We start from the raw sequence: 20,223 nt of genomic DNA, 5'->3' as shown, positions 1-20,223 counted from the left end.
AAGTAGGAATTTGGCCTTCAACCTCTAAACTAGTAAATTATCCAAACCACCATGCTGGTGTGCTTATAAAACAATTGGTAATTCGCCTCTAGTTGCAGGATCCCTAGAAGTTTGACTAATTTCTAGTGATTTGTTTTGGTTTGTTCTCGTATCTCGCATATTTTACTCGTTCTGATTCAAAATCCTTCTCACCTGCTGTCACCACCTATACGAACTTCCTGATTACAATAAACTTCACAATTTTAAGATCATAACCACCTTTGAATATAGTTCCAAATGCACCACCTTCCAGTTTCGAAAGCATAATAAGAGTAACCTGATCTCTTCATAATAATTTAACGGTAAAAATGAAGGAAATTCGATGAAATATAGAATTAACAGAAGTAAAATGTATGGACAACATGCCAAGTAAAAGACTGAAACACGAGGACTCAAAAGTAAGATGCGATAACATACAGTACACTGAGCAGCCCCAGTTCAGGACGAAAAGAAGGAAAAGCTCAAAGCAGGAACACCATTGATTATTTATTTTAAAGAAAGTGTATCATCACAGAAGGCATTTGTCGTTCATTACATTTTTGAATTGCTTCCCCTCTGTAAGGCACACTACAGGTTTGTAACATTCACAGGAGCAACAATGATTTCATCCTAGGAATTGGCTTATTGTTTGATCATCACAAAAACACCATAAAGAATAACAGTAATAAACAATAAAATATATATTCACATGGTCATCAGTTTCTCTTCTCTTTGCTATATCAGATGTTAAAATAACTTAAAATTCAAAAGGAGATAAGGCTCTTCACGGCAGCAGCGGAAAGGGGATAGGGAATATAACAATAGCTTTGTGCCATTTATACCCCTAAACTCAGAGATAACAAAATATAATTTAGAGAACCTACACCTCATCTTACAGACAAAATGGCTCCCCAGCAAGCCCAGGGTACGGGCAGCAATTACTTGGGCACAGGCTTTAGGAGAACAAGAGAATCAACAGAACATAAGAAGCTTTTGTACAAAGTAAAATTTACATAAAATAGCTTAGTGCCTTCTTTCTTCTAGAGCCGCCTTCGCCATAGAGTTCATTCCATTGTAACAACTCACTCATGTTAACAGACTCGGATGAAACACTTGCACATACCTATTTAAATAAGAACAAATTATAAATAAGTATATACAAATAAGATGGAACGGATAATAAATTGAAGTCGAATAGTCATTCACTTTACCCGTTCATGAGCATATTTAAAATCATCCATGTTAAGAGGCCGGATATCAGCACTTCCGCTTAAAGCTGGAGCAGGTTTACCTTCTGCTACAGCTGCAGCGCGTTCCTGTCATTAATCGAACATTATAGATCATCATATTAGATGCTTGACAGAAAATATTCGGTCATTCATTACATGTCAACATCTAATTGACTTGCTGATCTAGCCTCCCACATGCCACTGGCGGAGGAAGGGTGGACGGGAAAGAAAAAATCCATGTCTGAGAAATAGCTCCAAAACCAACTAATTGCATACACAAAAATAATAATAATAAAAAAAAATTCAATAGGCTGACAGCATGATATCCAGTTCTAATAAACTACTCATCACTCACAATTGGAACTTACTTTGAAGGGCATAGTGACAGCATGATATCCAGTCCTAATATTGTACCTATACTGAACTACTCGTCACAATTGGAACTCACTTTGAAGATCATACTATTAGTGGGCTATGGGCATAGCAATAAAAACAGGTAAAACTAAGGGAGAGGTGGGTGTGTTGGTGTGTGTGTGTGTGGGGGGGGGGGGGGGGGGGGGGGGGGGTTGAGGGGAGCTAGAGAGTTTAAAGACAACCAATTTGGTTAGATTATTTAGTACAAAAACCAATAATCGGCATTCCTAACCTAATTTCAATTACCTATCAATGTTAATTAATTGTTGCCAGTTAAACTAATTGATCTTTAACAGCAAAAATAAATAAATTTTAACATGCACCTTCTTCTCTTTTTCCAGAATCTCTTTAATTGGGCGATGAGCAGCAGTTACGCATAGGTTCTGCAAGTAAAAAATACATATGTAAGGCATCTGCTCATTAACTTTCACCTAGAAACTCAAAAAACATAGAAAATAAAAGCATTCTATTCCATAACCAACATATAGAAGAAAATAATGATGACTGAAACCTTAAGATCACTTCCAGAATATCCATCCGTCATACTTGCAATAGCATCAAAATCAACATCAGGGGACAAATCCTCCTTTGCCAAAATAACTTTCAGTATCTTTGCTCTATTTGGAGCATCAGGCAAATTTACCATCAACCTATAAGAACATCCATTTAAAAAAAAGCATTAGTATATGGGACAAAATTAGCTCAAGAATTAGAACATGTTCAATAAAGAAAATTACCTCCGAGGCAGCCTTCTAATGACAGCCTCATCAAGGTCAAAAGGCCTATTTGTTGCTGCAAGTACAAGAACTCTTTCCGTATCTTTGGTGCGTAGCCCATCCCAATTCACCATAAATTCATTTTTCATCTTCCTCATGGCTTCGTGCTCCCCTGGATTTTCCCTCCTGCCCAACATGCTGTCAACCTATACAGCAAAGAGATCAGAGAAGAGGACAAAAAGGATTGAGGGATATTGGACAGTTGATCCTTGATTACACTAGAAATGATAAATTATAATGATGACGATTATTAACAAAAGGATTATAGGAAGCTTGCCTCATCAACAAAGACAACACTAGGGGCAATTTTGCTAGCCAGGGAGAAGACAGCTTTCACATACTTCTCACCCTCACCAAACCACTGTTGCAAGTGAGAAATAAGCTTCAATATCAATAAATTAACCAAGTATACAAAAATCAAATCAGATGTAAAATGATATTTACCTTAGATGTTATGCTTGACATTGAAATATTGATGAAATTTGCACCAGCTTCAGTTGCCACAGCCTTTGCAAGCATAGTCTTTCCGGTTCCAGGAGGTCCAAATAAAAGTATGCCCTTGCAAGGCTATACAAAGAAGATAGGTAGTTAAATAGACCTTTACATCACCAACCAAATTCTTTAACCAACCATATCAACAGATGACTTCATCCTTTCAAATGAAACAGGTTGTTTTGCTGAATGAAAATAAAAGTACACACCTTGGTTAATTGCCCCTTGCAGAAAAGCTCAGGCCTCTGTAAAGGAAGCATCACCAACTCTTTCAAAGTATCCTTAACATTCTCAAGAGCTCCAATATCATCAAATGTAACCCCAATGTCACTAGGTGGAATAACATCAGCCAAAAGCCTTTTCTCAAACTCATTTTCTGTTACGACATCCTGATTTAGCCAAAACGAATCACTTGGAAGATCAGTGCATGATACCCTTTAGAAGAGGATATCAGGAAAGTTTGTTATGTAAACTATATTAAATAACTCGTGCACATAAATTGAACTTTTCAAGGGACATGCAATTATGCCTCAAGATCACCTTGAGAGACTTCTTCAGGCTTTTAGATTCATTCTGGATGGCCTGCAGGATCCCAATCCCATACTGGATGCTGCCAGAATCACACAACGGCATTACAACTGTGTGTAATCCATATGGGAACTAAAGATTCAGATGACTATACAAAAACTAACTGCAAGCTAAGTTGTCAATTACCTCTCACTGGGTAAAACAAGTCTTGCATCAGCTTCAGCTTCAGGATTCTGCATTAGATGATGGCTTAAAGCCCAACCAATTACCTTCTCTGCGCCTGAAATGTGCACCAATCATGAGTTTTTACAAAGAAGTTTATCAGAAATGAATAAAGTCAAAATATGTAAAAGCAAAACATACTTTCATTTGTCAGTGTCTGGTCCTTGATGCATAAGGTCTCAAGTCCTTCACATTCCATCCCACTCCGACTCAGAACCTATCATATGAAATGACAAACAATAACAACTGTAATGGGGAATGCCACAATTTTAACCACAACAATCATGATTTCAATAACGTCATGAACCTCAAAAACCTATTATCTTCTCATCTAAATTGCACTATAAATAGCTCATAGAATGATTTAGAAAGGAATACTTCATTATTCATTTTGTGTTTCATGTGCAGCTTACAGCCTTACATTTCATTTTTTGTAATCCCTCCAAAGGCCTATTTTCTATCATAGGAGACAGGACTATGTTACTGTCATTCTTAGCAAGTTCTCATTTCCTACCCATATATTTTATACAAAAGTACATATTCCAACCACCCTAAATCTGGAACTTTTCTATAAGGCCCTCAATTTTCAAGTTCACTGTTGAGTCCTTGAAATCTAAGTTTTTTTTCTTGTTACTATTATCAAGTGTACTCATGGCCCTCCAATCTTGAAATTCTAGTTCCGCAACAGGAATCTAGAACCTTCATTGCTCAACCAACAAAAGGACTTAACCAGCTATAAACCAAAAATTCCAAGAATTTTCAGGATGACTGATATGGGACCAACTTTGAGAAGAAAAGACCAATTCTAGGAAACACAGTAGCATAAACATGAATTTCTATGTTAAACAGAAAAATCCATTAATATAGTCGGGAAGCCAGATGGCTATGGCAACTCATATTCTTCTAGTTGTTGCTAAAGCTAGCAAAGATGCCGTAAGAGTAGAAAGGGAAGTTTCAACAGTTAACCAGAAACAACATAGGAAAAAGAACATCAAACAGACCCCTTAAATTGACAATCAAAACTAGACGTTATCTAAGTTGAAGCTGCTCCTCGCAGATTTGATAGTTGGTATTTGGTAAGCCACAATATACTTATTAATGATAACTAGAAGAGGCATCTTCTAATGCCTTTACTGTGCACACTGAACATTCATGCGTCATTGAAGATTATTTTATTATAAGGACCAGTGCTGTGAGCCAACATAATGTTTCAGTAGCAGAGGCAAACTGACCAGACATGGACAAGTAATTGACTCTTACCAAATTTCAAAACCGCCCCTTTACATATAGTATTAGCGATAAAATGTTTAAGAAATAACAATCAAATGTCATAGCTTAGTGTATGAAAGATTTCTCACAGCACGAAGGTGATTCAAATTCCCCTTCATTTTGAGGGTTTCTACATCTCGATCCAATTGATGCTTCCAAGATGCTAGAAGCACCTCATCCTGCAATGATTTATATAATTCAATAATATATCATACCCCAATATAATAGTTGTAATAATGGTACAGTGTCCATTTTACAGACCTGTGGCATGTGAATAACTACTTTATTCGGGAAAAGTTTAGTCAGAACTTTTGTTGCCTTTGGCACTTCTTTCCCTCTGTCATGAAGTCTTCCAAAGCTGTCCTGATAAAACCATATGGCAAGAGATCACTCATTATACGCATATGTGACATGATAACCTTTTAATGCCTGATACCAACCAGTATACATCACACCAATGCACACATGCAGATGCAGACACACGCAAACAGACACATTCATAAATATATATAAGTATGAGATGCATTTATATGAAGAGAGAAGGAGACAGAGAGAAAAAGTTCATCCATAGTCTGTCTTTTGCATTACATCTGAAAAACCTAAAGCACATTGGAAGTAACATTTAACAGGCCCTCTAAATTGAAAGGTTGAGAGGAACTCCAGGATAGCTTAGACCCCATTTAGCATTGAGTTTTAGGGAAAAAAGGAGTGCTCTCAGAAAAAGTACCCTTTTAAATACTATTGAAAAAAGAAATTTGAAAAGCTGTTTTGTCAACTCAGTATTTTATCAATTTATTTTTTAATCAATTTTTAATACTCTAACGATTATATTTAAGAATGTGTTTTTCTTAGCAGGAGCTCCAACAGCAATGCAAACAGGCCCTGAGAAGAAGGAAAAGAAAAGGGAAAAAATCGTAGCTGATTTACATTGCGTCACAACTTTTGCCAACACCAAAAATTTATTATGTTCTAGTATAATACACTCTTCACATTTATGGACACAAAGAACAGAGTATATTGACATGTAAAATATATATGATAATAAACATTTGGGCCAAAAGATAAAAATGAAATTGCTACATCGGTTTGTGCAACGAAGCACCTGTAGACCTCCACTTCTATTTACTACATGCCATCAGAACCAATGAGAAAAGAAAGAAAAGGAAAAATTAACTTTTTAAGGCAAATCTTGTGCATATAGGAGATGTTCAAAGACTCCTGTAGAGGAGACGAGAAAAGGTCTACAACTGGAAACCAAAAAGGAGAGAGGAGAGGAAAGAATCACTACCGGAAAAGCCAAGTCAAGAAGTGCAGTTTGATTGCTACCAAATTTTGTGAAAAGAAGACCTCCAGGATGCGACTGCAAGAAGAAATCAAATTCAAGGGTTTTAAAATGGACCATAATTTTTTATAAAGAAACTAAAAGCAAATTTAAATCACAGAATAGGCTCAATTTGTAGGCTTCAGACTTTCACTGCTTACATTGTGCAAAAATAAGGGCAAATAAGTTTTACTATATATTAGAAGGGAGTTTCAACACCAACGCCACAGGTTAAATGTAATTGTTTTAGAAGTCTAGAACACTTCAATTTTCTGGACCAAGGTCACCCATCTCCATAATTCCCTTTTGAATACTTAAAGCTACATCAATGAATAATAAAGCACATTGAATCTACAGTTCACGTACTTGAATAGCTTTTCTTTTAAGTTATTTTCAGTTAGCAACTCCCAATATTTAACAGAAGCCTTCCTATTATATGCATAGAGAAACTTAGACATGCATGTTCATAAATAACATTTTTCAAATTTTTCAATATCTTTTGCGATTTTTCTCAGTTGAATTCTGAGGAAGAATAACACCAAGATGCCTCAAATTAGAAATTTTTGGTGCTTCGGCATAGAAGAAAATCGGTAAATAAAATTCAAAATACATTTAGAACACCCTCACTCCCTGGGTTTAATCTGTAACCAAAATATCACCTTTTCTTTGCGATTGTCAGTTTGTGTGTGTGAAGCAATTGCTACCACATTATCAGGAAGCTTTTCAAGTTTGCTTTTAAATGTAGAGCATGTGTCTGGATTTCCTGCAATTGATTTCTCTGCATCTTTCATGAACAAAATAAAAGGATAGTTTCTGCTCTCGTTGTGTACAGCCTGATAAAACATTTTGTAGAAGATATATAAGAAGCCAGAAAATGGAAAACAACACAAAGCCAAATCAAATTGAATCATATTATCATTCATTTGAGTATCACTACCTCAAATAATGTATTGATCAGTAACTTGTCCAGATCTTCCACATTATCCAAACGAAGATCAGTAACTAGAGAAAGAAAGTGAAAAATATCTCCAGTCAGCTGGAGTCGGAAAAGTTTGAGGAAAAAAAGAAAAGGGTTTCTGATGAAGTCAAAGCACATGAAAATTCTCATAGAACAGTACAAAATTACCATTGCAAAAGTACCCATGACCTCCCTCGCAAAGGCCTCCAAGATCAACCCCGTCAGTTACAGGTTTATCAAACCTTACCCCAATTTTTGACAAAGGATTGTCCTCGAAAACTAGTACAACCTTTCCACGAATTCCATTAGGTGGACCCCTACATATTAAATTAACAAATAATTAACAGAGTGAGCAACCATATCCTGCGCCAAAAGGGCCAAATGACAAACATAAGGCAAGAATCAAAAAAACTTTCAAGTCCACCCCTTATGAGGCAACAGCTTGAGAATAGCAGGAGGCTCTAAATATCTCCAGAACATGTTTTCTACATTTGTTTACGCTAGCATATGCATATATGAACCAGCACAATTAGGCAGGTTTTGAATTCCAACTCTATAACTAGTCTCAACAACTAGAAAGTAGAAAAATAAAAATCACATAAATCATCATCATTGATCTTCTTAATTTTGGCATTGGACTACATTTGGCAACTACTTCAACAGTAAAACCCTGCTTGATGCTGCTCATATCCAAAACAAAATTTGCCCAGTTCATCAGCTATTATTTCAAGCATTCCACTTCAGATCATGATGAGGTGGAATTCTGCAACTGACATGTTTATGTCAAAATACAGCCCCAGTTCAGATAGTGGAAACCCATCAATCAATTCCCCTTTTAGTTCGTGACTTAAGAGAAACAGAGTTTCAATGATTATTACAAAGTAATTAAGAAAAAAGACAAGGACTCGTCTAAACATCACTGCACTCAAGTTCACAAAACCACATAAAAGATCACTAGAAAGTTTAACAGATTCTGGCCACTACTAGTACCTTGATGAAGATGCTGATGGATATAATCCACCAGAAATGTACCTTACTCTATCACCTGGAAGAACATAGTTTGTAGTTATCTTGCTAAATTAGAATCCAAGGGAACTGAATAGAACTAAAAGGTCAAACAAAAAGGAAGACCAAATATGGATGGCCAGTCCTACCTATTTTAAACAACAGATTCCTAGATGTCCCAGAAGAAGAGGGTACAGCATCAATATCCATCTTTGGTTGAGATCCCTGACCAAAGGTAGAAGGTGCATTTGAAGAACTAGGTGTATCTGCTTCAAGACCTGACGGATTCACACTTTTTAATGAGTCGGCAATCATAGGGCTTTGTTTGGTACAGATGCAGGATTTTTCTGCATTAAATCCATCCTTCAAAAACTCAGCTTCCTTTGAAGACAAACCCTACATATTTATAATTGGAGATTCAACAAATGTTAATGTTTACATCATATAGATGAGAAAGTGTTACAGAGAATCCAGAATGTTTTTAGCTTACACCCAGAAAAGAATGGCTATCAAATATGAGTAATTTAGCACCAAAGTAGTTAGCAAGGGCCTTCGCCAACATCTCCTGATATATCTCAGAACCTGCAAAGAAAAGTTACGCCAAGAACTTCAAGTTTGCATTTAAACTCATATGGAGGTTGATACATAGGACCAAAGAAAAACATCAGGGACTACCTGCTGGACCAGAAAGCAAAATCCGTGGATTAATGGTGGTTAGTTCTGCAGTGTACTTCACATGTTCTTTGTGCCTCAGATGTATAAATGAAGCCGCAATCAGTACATTTTTTGTGTTCTCACTGCATGTGAAGAAAAATAGACAATCATGCCATGTAGAACCACAGTTGAAAATTGTATGTTAAAATTGCAACCACTAATTTTCTGTATCTGAAATAAAAAAGTAAATTACTCTTTAGAATCATTGCAGAAAGAAATCTTAAATCAAAGAACAACCCAGCTTACAGAAATCTGCATCTTTTTCATTTTTCAACTCTTGATTTCTAGCATTCAGAGACTTCCAGTTAAGATGACCAAAGAAAACAGTTTGTTCTGAAAAGTAATCTTCTCCAACAACTAATGAGATCTTCTTAGGATTTTGTTTTTGTTATGCAACTACGAAGTCCTAAAGTGCGTAAAACATAGAAACAAAAAGAGAAAGGAGAAATGACAAGGTCATCAATTGAAATCTTAACTGGATATCTTGCAAAGAAAATAATCATTCAAAATGAACGCTGGAGAACTCATCAATAGTATAAAAATGAACAGTAAACATGGTGACAGCAAAACCATACCTTAAATAGTAAGGAAAATCATCAAATGAAACTTCTATTTTTTTCCCATCAAGAATTCCAGCACGAATGTCTTCTTTGAATACTGCACACCGCAACGACATACCAGAGGTTGATGCCAGCTGCGAGTCCCTTGCCCACTCGTTCCTTTCTTCCAATACCTGTTTACAGATACTTTTGCTCAATTTTTGTTTACAACTAGTTGATCGAGCTAACATCCTGAAGAAAGGCCTTATCAAATCATTCACCCCAGAGAGTTTTACATTGCCTGCCTCTGTGCCAGAGTCCTGGTTGCGGTCATGAGGAAGGTTCTTGCCAACAGCTCCAACATCTGCAGCTTTGTCACTTCCTGCATTTGGAGTTGAGTTGATTTCCAAGCCGTCAACCTCTACTTCTGTACCATCATGGACAACAGATTGGGCAGGCACCTCAGTCCCTTGGTGGAGCTTTCCAGTATTCTGACCTGGAGACTTAAAACGCGATATATCTTGCCTCAGGCTTGAAAGAGATGCCAATATCGATGCCCCAGCAACAGCTGAAGGATCTCCTGACCTCCTTTCAAGTTGCAAAAGTTTTCCCAGACTGCTCTGGACCTCTGCACCCTTAACAGCAACATCAGTTATGACTTGCTGAAAAATCTAAATTCATCAAGATTAAGGAAATTGACACATGGTGAAAAAGAAAATTTGATCATCATATGGAATTGAAAGCAAGAAAAGGAAAAGAAAAAAACATAAGGGGAATCCATAAGAAAAGTAAAACAAGTAAAGGACTATCCTCCAACTAGTAGAAAGGATACATAGGCATGGTTCCCCATCAAACCAAAAACCACCTCATCCCCTGAGTGGAGGGTGCGACTAGTGTTCTTCTTGACTACTTCACCATTTACTTGCACTGATCCCTTGCTTCCCGTACTTTCTAGAACAGCTACAGCACTTCCCTCGCGCTGATCATGTCCACAAACAGTGAGTACTCAAACTGCATATACATATTAAGGAGTTCACCTCCACAACAATTAATCAAATAATAACTCCACCAAAATACATCTGATAAACGAGGAGTCCTTAAGATTCCTAACTACCCAATATTAAGTGAGATCTACACATCAGGTATTTATCTTTATTCTACAAGAAGCAACCACTATCCCTATTCTACAAACGAAATCGTGATAGTTAAAGTAAAGACCTGTGTGTGCTTGATCTTGCACAGAATTCCACTCTGATCCTTCAGTGGGAAATTGCAGTTCTTGTTTGAACCAATAGTGAAACTGGATGTGCAAATGACTACATTTGGATTCTGCATATCAATCATGCAGAATTATGAAAACGTTAAACATGAAATAACTCTAGTCAAACCATAAAAATTAAAAATAAAGGCCTTTCACTTGTCATCCAAACAAGTACTCGCTTCCACTCAATAGTTTAAATTAACAATAAAATTAATGTTTGTAACAATTTATTGGATTAACAATCTAATTACTGATGAGAACCTGTGCAGACTGTGACAGAAGTTTACACCAAGGCGTTGATGCCTCAAAAGCTGCATTCTGCTTCTGATACAAGCTCCAGGACGAAAAAGAACTCCTCGGCTTATCCACTACAAGCGGTGTAGAACCTTCAAAAACGAATCCATCAATGAAGACTAAAAATTACAAAGGAACTCATGCATTGAAGAGACAAACAAATATCAAAACTCTTGACAACTTCAAATCACCTACCTTCGGCGATCGGCGTGACCAAAGCCACCGCCGGAGCCACCTCACCCTTCCCTGAACTCACACCTTCCCCAGCAGCGTCTCCTGCAATGGGAACATCACCAGGCCCACATTCTGCGGGATCCGCAGCGGCAGGGGGACACAAATCCTTGGAATTCTCCGCCGCCGGCATCGGTTTTTCCGCAGTCCCACCATTTTCACCCTGAAATTCGAACAAATCACAGAAAAATTACATGAAGAATCCAAAAATCAAACATCTTGAAACAAAAGAAAATAAAGAAAAATTAAGTTGAGATTTCCCCCTTTCTTTCACCTTTTGACGCTTTGGCGACGGAGGTTTGTCCTCTGACGAAGAAGATCTCTTGATATTATTGTTTCCAGAGAGAGATCCACTTCTTCTCGTTGAAACCATGACTCTGGTTTCGTTTTTTGTTTTGTTTGTTTTCTCTCTCTCTCTGTCTCTCTCTCTCTCCCCTCTTCCTCTCCCTTCTCTCTATTCTTCAATACACTTGAGCTTCAGTTTATATATGTAAAGCGAAATTATATTACGTTTTATATTTTCCTCCTTTATTTTTTCTTTTACCATAAAGCTTTTTTTATTATTTAAATAATAAAGTTGCTCTGTCCGGTTGGTGCACGAAAGTTCGATGCCCCTATACGTGGCTTATATAAATATGGAATTAGGGTAGTAACTGTTCGGGTATTTTCTATATTAATTTAAGAATTAATTTATATTTTATATAATCAATTTCAAAATATATATGAATTATTTTTAATTTTATATGTTTATTTTTTATTGTTTAAATTGTTTATTTATCAAATTATTAAAATATAGAAAATAATTTTAATGATAAATGTTTATAAATTTTTATTTTATTCTGATTTAGAATTAAATAATATGAGTACTGAATTTTTAGAATGCAAAATATTAATGAAAATAAATCTTATATAAATTATCAATTGAAAATATATGATTAAATGAGTTTAAATATTATTTAAATTATAATAATTAAATATAAACGTATTTTAGGTATTAAAAATAATGATTAGATCAAATTTGGATAGATTGAGTTTCGTGAATGGCGTACCATTACTGTCCTGTATGAAACATTCGTGTGCCTAACGGCGTAAGATAGCAACTTTGCTCCAGTTGGCGGTCTACATTAGCTGAGCAGCTCGGTTCTTCCTAGGATGCGCCACAATGGTGAAGCTTTAGGTATGTGGTTTCGGAATTATTCGAATTTTGTCCTCTGGTCATTTGGGTGGAATGGATGAGGATGACCGGTCAGTTTGGCATAGTTTTATTATGCAACATGCAACTAATTTTAAGCTGTAGCATTTGGAATTGCAATTCAAAGAGTTATGATTCCTCATTGCTATAGAATGTTGTTAAAAATTATATAATTTGAAAAAAAAGGCAATTCAACAAAGTTTACCCAATTCTTTCTATTTTTATATAAAAATATATTAAAATTTAATTTTCAATGGAAATTTTCTATATAAATAAAATATATTTAATAATAATTTTGATACTATAATCATACACTCAACCTCCTCATGCTGTCATGTATTTTCTCAGGTGGGATCAGCAAGGTTTAGGCATCCACGAACCCTAGTGATGGTTTAGTTCTCCTTCAAGTTCCCTCTCATTAGTATTAAAAAATAATAATTTGTGGCACGTTTAATTTAACTTTTTTTAGGTGGATATAATTTATATATTAACTTAGGTTTGCACAATCAAATTAATACTCACAAATCTTAACTAACTCAGAGTAGCGTAATCTTTTTTTTTATATTTCAATCTCAAACATATTAAAATAACACTAATCATTTTTTAAAATGTATATATATTAGTCATTTTTATTTCATAATAATAAATTAATTTTTCAAAATCTCACACGTACATACTCATAACATTAAAAAAATTATTAAAAATTATCATAATTTTGATTTGAATTTAATATCTACTATACGTATATCTTGACTTTCATAAAAAAAAATACTTGATGTCTAGAGTTGTACATGCTTATTATAATATAAATTTTATATTGAATTTCTTTAAAAAAATATATTTATAAACTAATTTTTTATGATATTCATATCAATTATAAATAGATGTATAAATAATTTATATATCACTAAAAAATTGTTATATTGCTATGATTTTAATTTAAATTTAATAGTTGCCGTTTGTATATTTTAATTTTAAAAGAAAATAGTCGCTTAATTTATTTGTATCTTTTAATATTAATTTTTATTTTTACTGAAAATTCAATTGGTGCTTATCATATTTCAACTTGGTGGCATTTTCAACATTATACGGAATGAACTCATTGTCTGTTAGCAGAGATACAAACATACATTATTATAATGAATTATTTCAGGTAGCATTATGTTTTATATTATCATAATTAGTTGATGAAAATTTTTAAGATATATTTTATTTCACATATATTATTATTATTTATTTATTAAAAATAGAGTTATATGCGCAACAATTTTATATCGTATCTTAAAAGTTAAAAATTTTACATTTTTATTATTTAATTAATTATTTTTGAAAAAAATAAATTAATTAATATCCAAATATTTAATATATTTGAATCGTGTAACTGTAAAATATGAGTTGACCTCTAAATTAATCATATGCAATATAATGCATCAATAATGGCAGGCTAACTCCACGAAATATTAATTTTTAATCTGAACTTCTTTTTGAACCAAGGATTAGAGGAAATTCACGAGGGTCTTTTTGCATGCAATGTAACTAACATGAACGTTACGGTTAACGATTAGTCGTCCTTATATGCACGTGGGACGTGGACTCGTGCACATGAAGAAACCTCCTTTTGACGGCTAACCGTGGCGTAGCTTAGTAAGTCAATTCATGTCCTCAGTACTCTACTACAGGCAACAGTATTTGATTCAAATTAAAAAAATTAATCAAATTAAATATAATTTTAAAATTTAATTTAATTTTTTATTTAATTCGGTTCGATTCAATTTTTAATTTTAAAAATTTCAATTATTTTAATTTTATTCAATTTTAATAAAAAAAATCAAAAAAATTAAATTAAATCGTGGTAATAATATATTATTTTCAATAATATAAAAAATTAAATTATATTAAGATTAAAATATTTTTAAAATATTAAAAGTGTAGTGTAAAAAATAAAAAAATTTATTAAAAATTAAAATCGATCAAACTGAATCGAATTAAACTGAATTTGATCGGTTCGATTCGATTTCTGACCAAAATCGATTTGATTTGGTTTTTATAAATACTAAAATTTTAATTTTTGGTTTATTTAGTTCGATTCGATTTTAAACTAAACCCACCGAATGTTCACCTCTATTCAATAATTGAAATATATTTTTCAAGTATGTGCGGTGAATTTAGATTTAAATTTATTTATATAAATAAAATAAATAATATTATATATAAAATTGAATAACAAGTTACAATAATATTACATGATAACTTAACAATCCAAACTGTTTGATAAATAAAAAGTTAATATTTTAAATGATGTGGAAACAAAACATTTCAACAAAATATTATTTTATTACTATTAATTAACAAGACATCGATTTTTTATTTTTTCATAATTAATGTATTTTAAAAGGTGATCTTCTCAATGATAACTCTAACAATAATACTCCATTTCAAAAAAAAAAAAAACAATAATACTAATTAAACCACTAATCAGATGAACGTTAAAGACGTTAATATTTTAAAATTACTTAATTAAAATATTAATATATGTTAATTAAAAGGTGATTTGTATAATTATTTTTTTATCATAATTAATATTTTAAAATCACTTAATTAAAAACATTATTATATTTTTATAAAATCAAATTATTTAATATTCCTCACAAATAATTCCATTTAGTCTATTTATTTTAATATTAGTTAAATAAATTAAATAATATAAATATTTGAAATCAAACGACTTAAATAAATGGTTAAAATTATATGAAACAAAATAGTATAAAATATTTAACTCAATTAATGATTTAATTTGTACGATTTAATAATTTATAAAAATATATTTAAGATATTGTTTTATATTATAAAAATATTATAATTACATGAAATATTCAAACTTAATTTTTTAAATATAATATGAATAAAAATATAAATATTATTGTAAAATATACAAAATATAACTAATTACTTATTATTTATACAAATAGTTTGGTTAACATAAATATAGCATGTAAAATTTAAATTAATATTATTTTTAAATCAAAATCCACCAACTTCAATTATAATTATACAAATTCATTATAATAATTCTAATTTAATCATATAAATACAAAAATTCCACGCGTTACCATCACTGCTTAGCAGAAATGATCTTTTATCTTTTATCCTGTATGGCATTCACGTCATGCAAAGACACCGTAATGGGGTTTCCTTATTAGGCCTTCAATGAAAATATTCCGTATTTTATTAATAATATTAAATTTGTAACGACCCTTTTATAAATAATAAATCACAATTTTGTAGGTTTCATAAAACTATGTGTAATTTTTTAAATAATTGTGGAGCTCAATATGTCTGGAAATACTGGACAATGTTCATTTATTGATATTATTAGTAGTATTGGATATTGAATCATTCATAATATTATTATACGTTCGTTATTCATCATACAAATATACTTTATATTGTATAAAACTCTATTTTACCAAAAGTTAATAAATAATTTTATTAATTATTGGCAGTTTTGGTCCTTTAAAAAAAGGATGAATTTAGTAAATTTTTTTCGAAGGACGAAAGACCGTAAATAAATTTATCCAATTTTTATAATATGATAAGTTGGCTGCTCATGGACTAATTATACCTATCATTTTTTTCGGGGTCAATATTAGTAATATAGTTCATAAATGTAATTCCAATTAATTATAAAAATATGACACAATTAAATCTGAACAAATAAAATGTTGAATTGAATCGTGCTAATTTTTACGGGATTATTTGTAACATCTCCCACCCGGTTAATTGCTTAACTGAGCTGGAGATATTACATTCTGAAACAATTCTCTTATTTTTCCTTTATTTTATATCATGTAAATCCTGACGCCTTTTTTTTTGTATTGAAAATCCGGCAGAGTATCCTCTGAAATATGGACTTAATTTCACCTGTGAATAGTAATCTCACACTTCTATCAATTTCAACCTTAACTCCAAACTTCTTTCAACAGCAACACAATTTCAATTCAGATTGAGCACTTTATAAATCATCTCATTAATCTCAACATAACAACTTATACTAATAACCCATATTTACACCAAAATTAAAGTCTTCAAATATATTTAATTCAAATCATCTACAACTAAAACTTTATGTACATGCCAAATTTCCACAATCACCTTTATATAAACTTTACAAAATATACCCCCAAGATAGATAATGATATAACTCTGGCTGAGTTGATGCAGATTTTAATCTACTGCTACTTGGGTCTACAACCTGCGCGAGGAAAAAAATAAATTTCTACGCGCTAAGCAAATTGCTTAGTGGTGCTCAACCTTTTGTTTTTAAAATAACACATTTAAATCAAAGTTCATTTAACCACAGCAACTTAAGCAAATAACAAGAAACAATATAGCAAATAATTTAAAATAAAACTAACTCATATTATTAGTTCACAAATATACATATTTTCATTTCATAGTATTTTTCTTTTTCTTCATCATGTAAAAAGTTTTATTTTCTCTTAATACTTTTATTTATTTATTATTTTTCTGTTGGCCCCTATAAATTTAAATGGGACTATTAAGTCAGATAAGAAAACTGTAATTATAGGGCACAAGGTGCCAAATTACTTTATGGCTCAAAAGCCGATTCTATAACGGTAGGATATCTCATTGTATCTCAAGAATCAGTGTAACTGTAGTGCAGTACTGCAAGATCTATATATGGCATGTCACACCCTTAAATTAACTCACAATTCCCACCAAATTTATTAGGGTCAAACCTTAAATAATTTATACATTTACACAGGGGAACAAAAACTTCCAATACAATATACCTTTCAATTCTTCAAACTATAATATTTTATCATATTACAACTGTACTTTTAAAAATTGTCGGATCACGTAAGTCTATTAATTTAATTTAACTACATAAATTATATTTATAATTTAATTCTTAATTAATTAACTATTATTTTTATTTTTATATTTTTTTTCTAGTCTACTAAACTTTTCATTATAACTATGTCTAACCAAATTATATTTCTATCCAAGAATATAAGTCATTTCATTTGTTCCATAACCCAATTTTTGATTAAATTACATATTAATTTTAACATTTCCTATCTATTAAATCTATTATTTCTCAAACTTTTATTATACAAATATAATTAATCATTTATTCACTTGGTCTACTTCTACTAGGATAGTAAAATTTCAAATAAAACCTAATTAACAAATTCTTGAATTTATTCAAATAGGGTTGAGCACAAACCTTAGAATTTCCAAAATATTCTACAAGCTTTAATTCTCTACTCTTCCTTTTCTTTCCCTTTGGAACTTCCACTTTTCCTTTCCACTTCTTCCTCATGAAAAAAAATAAACCAATAAATCAAATTAACACAATATTTCTCATAAATATTCACATAAAATGATAAGAAATATCCATACAACAAAAACCCCTAACATACCTTTAAATTTCAAACCCTTGGTTACTATTCACTCCCCCTCACCCTTGAAATTTCTCTTTGATTTCCCTTCTTTTCTTCAAATTCTTCTTTGGAAAGGTGTTGGGAGAAGATGGGGAATTGATTGGAGGTAGAGATTTGAAGAAATTTGATGTAGGAAAAACAAATGGAGAAAGGAGGGTTTCACGGCAGAGGAAGCAGAAGGAAATGGAGGAAACAAAATGAGTTTCTCTCTTCTCTCCTAATCTTTTCTTCTTTCTTCTTTTCTTTTCTTTTTTTTTTTTACAACATTTATTTGGTTTGTGGCTACAAATGAGCCACTTATCTTTTACATTAAAATTTAATTTATTATCTTCTTTTTTTTCATTTCTTTTCTTTTCTTTTTTAATTCTTTTTCTTTCTTTTTTCTTTTTTTTATTATTATTTATTTATTTTATTTTATTTTTTTTAAGGATGTTACAATTCTACCCCTCTTATAAAAATTTCGTCCTCGAAATTTTACCTGTATTAAAGAGATGAGGATATTGTGCTTTCATGACATATTCGCTCTCCCAAGTTGCTTCTTCTACTTTGTGATTCCTCCACAGGACTTTCACAAGAGGAATTCTTTTGTTTCTTAATTTTTTTATTTCTCTTGCTAGAATTTTCACAGGTTCTTCTTCATATGACAAGTTTGGCTGTACATCCACAGATTCTGTTGGAAGGTTATGAGAGAGATCTGACACGTATCTTCTAAGCATGGAAACATGAAAGACATTGTGTATCTTGTCAAGTTCTGGTGGTAAGGCTAGCTTGTAGGCTACCGGTCCTACACGTTCCATAATTTCATAAGGACCGATAAACCTAGGACTCAGTTTGCCCTTTTTGCCAAATCTCAGTACTTTCTTCCAAGGTGAAACTTTAAGGAATACTTTATCGCCCACTGAAAACTCTATATTCTTTCTTTTCTTATCTGCATATGACTTTTGTCTGTCTGATGCTGCCTTTAACCTCTCCTTGATGATCTTAACCTTTTCTTCTGTTTGTCTTATCAAGTCAGGACCCACAAGCTTATCTTCACTTAGCTCGGTCCAGCATAGAGGAGTCCTGCATTTCCTCCCATACAATGCTTCATAAGGTACCATTTTAATACTGGACTGGTAGCTGTTGTTGTAAGCGAATTCCATTAATGAAAGATACTTTTCCCAGCTTCCTTCAAATTCAATAACACAACTTCTTAACATGTCTTCTAAGATCTGAATTACCCTCTCTGACTGTCCATCTGTTTGGGGATGAAAAGCTGTACTGAAGTTCAATCTGGTACCCAAAGCTTCATGCAATTTCTCCCAAAATCTTGATGTAAACCTCGGATCTCTGTCAGATATGATAGAGATAGGTACGCCATGCAGTCGTACTATCTCGTTTATGTACAATTCTGCTAATTTTTCAAGGGAATAATCCGTTCTGACAGGTAGAAAATGTGCAGACTTCGTCAATCTATCAACAATCACCCATACAGCATCTTTCTTTCTTAGTGTGAGTGGCAGACCAGTGACAAAATCCATAGTAACTCGATCCCATTTCCATTCTGGTATAGAGATTGGTTGTAGCAAACCAGAAGGAACTTGGTGCTCTGCTTTTACCTGCTGACAGGTTAGGCATTTCGAAACAAACTTTGCTATGTCTCTTTTTATTCCTGGCCACCAATAATTTTTCTTCAGATCTTGGTACATTTTGGTACTACCAGGATGCATTGCATATGGACTGCTATGAGCCTCTTCCAGTATACTCTTCCTTAACTCAGTTATGTCTGGCACACATATTCTGTTTTGGAAATATAAGCAACCATCGGCTTTAATCTCAAACCCATTATCCTTCCCTTCTTGTATTTGTCTTACCTTCACTGCAATATCCTTGTCTTCCTTCTGAGCTTCCTGGACTTGTTGAAGCAAATTGGGCCTAACTTTCAGTTCTGCAATAACAGCTCCATCTCTAGCCAAAGTCAAGTGAGCATTCATAGCTTTGAGTGCAAGCAAATATTTCCTGCTAAGAGCATCTGCCACCACATTTGCTTTGCCAGGATGGTAGTCAATAATACAATCGTAGTCTTTTAACAGCTCCATCCATCTCCTTTGTCTCAAATTTAACTCTTTTTGAGTTGGCAAGTACTTTAGGCTTTTATGATCCGTATAAATGTAACACTTTTCACCATATAAGTAATGCCTCAAGATCTTTAATGCAAAGACTATTGCTGCTAATTCTAAATCATGAGTGGGATAGTTTCTTTCATGTGACTTTAGTTGCCTAGAAGCATAAGCAACAACTTTTCCATCTTGC

General features: G+C 32.7%; 1 protein-coding gene and 1 long non-coding RNA gene across 5 annotated transcripts; both read right to left on the bottom strand.

The window, feature by feature from the left end:
- Positions 1–695: 695 nt before the first annotated feature.
- Positions 696–11,747, bottom strand: LOC110599823. 4 transcript variants are annotated; one of them, XM_043950593.1, is made up of 28 exons: positions 11,546–11,747; positions 11,236–11,434; positions 11,008–11,132; positions 10,704–10,814; positions 10,318–10,464; positions 9,767–10,156; positions 9,522–9,679; positions 8,908–9,029; positions 8,723–8,814; positions 8,382–8,628; positions 8,218–8,272; positions 7,396–7,544; positions 7,207–7,271; positions 6,929–7,102; positions 6,237–6,308; positions 5,210–5,311; positions 5,038–5,127; positions 3,821–3,896; positions 3,644–3,737; positions 3,470–3,539; positions 3,139–3,318; positions 2,882–3,004; positions 2,715–2,798; positions 2,399–2,583; positions 2,173–2,311; positions 1,985–2,044; positions 1,230–1,334; positions 696–1,141 (listed from the first exon to the last, which is right to left on the bottom strand). In XM_043950593.1, exons 1-28 carry the CDS (start codon positions 11,642–11,644, stop codon positions 1,028–1,030), a joined length of 3,627 nt encoding a protein of 1,208 aa, XP_043806528.1. In that variant the 5' UTR covers positions 11,645–11,747; the 3' UTR covers positions 696–1,027. The 4 variants fall into 4 exon arrangements, with proteins under 4 accessions (XP_043806528.1, XP_021592096.2, XP_043806529.1 ...); XM_021736404.2 differs by having other exon boundaries at positions 9,782–10,156; XM_043950594.1 differs by having other exon boundaries at positions 9,791–10,156.
- Positions 11,748–16,527: 4,780 nt separating this feature from the next.
- LOC122721815 lies at positions 16,528–18,192 on the bottom strand. Its single transcript, XR_006348584.1, has 3 exons — positions 17,911–18,192; positions 17,715–17,801; positions 16,528–16,715 (listed from the first exon to the last, which is right to left on the bottom strand). It is a non-coding gene; the product is annotated as an uncharacterized LOC122721815 (long non-coding RNA).
- Between the last annotated feature and the right edge of the window lie 2,031 nt (positions 18,193–20,223).

Source organism: Manihot esculenta, chromosome 14, assembly GCF_001659605.2.
Source record: "Manihot esculenta cultivar AM560-2 chromosome 14, M.esculenta_v8, whole genome shotgun sequence".
NCBI lineage: Eukaryota > Viridiplantae > Streptophyta > Magnoliopsida > Malpighiales > Euphorbiaceae > Manihot > Manihot esculenta.
Note: the sequence above shows the minus strand (reverse complement) of the source record. Positions and strands in the feature narration are given on the sequence as shown.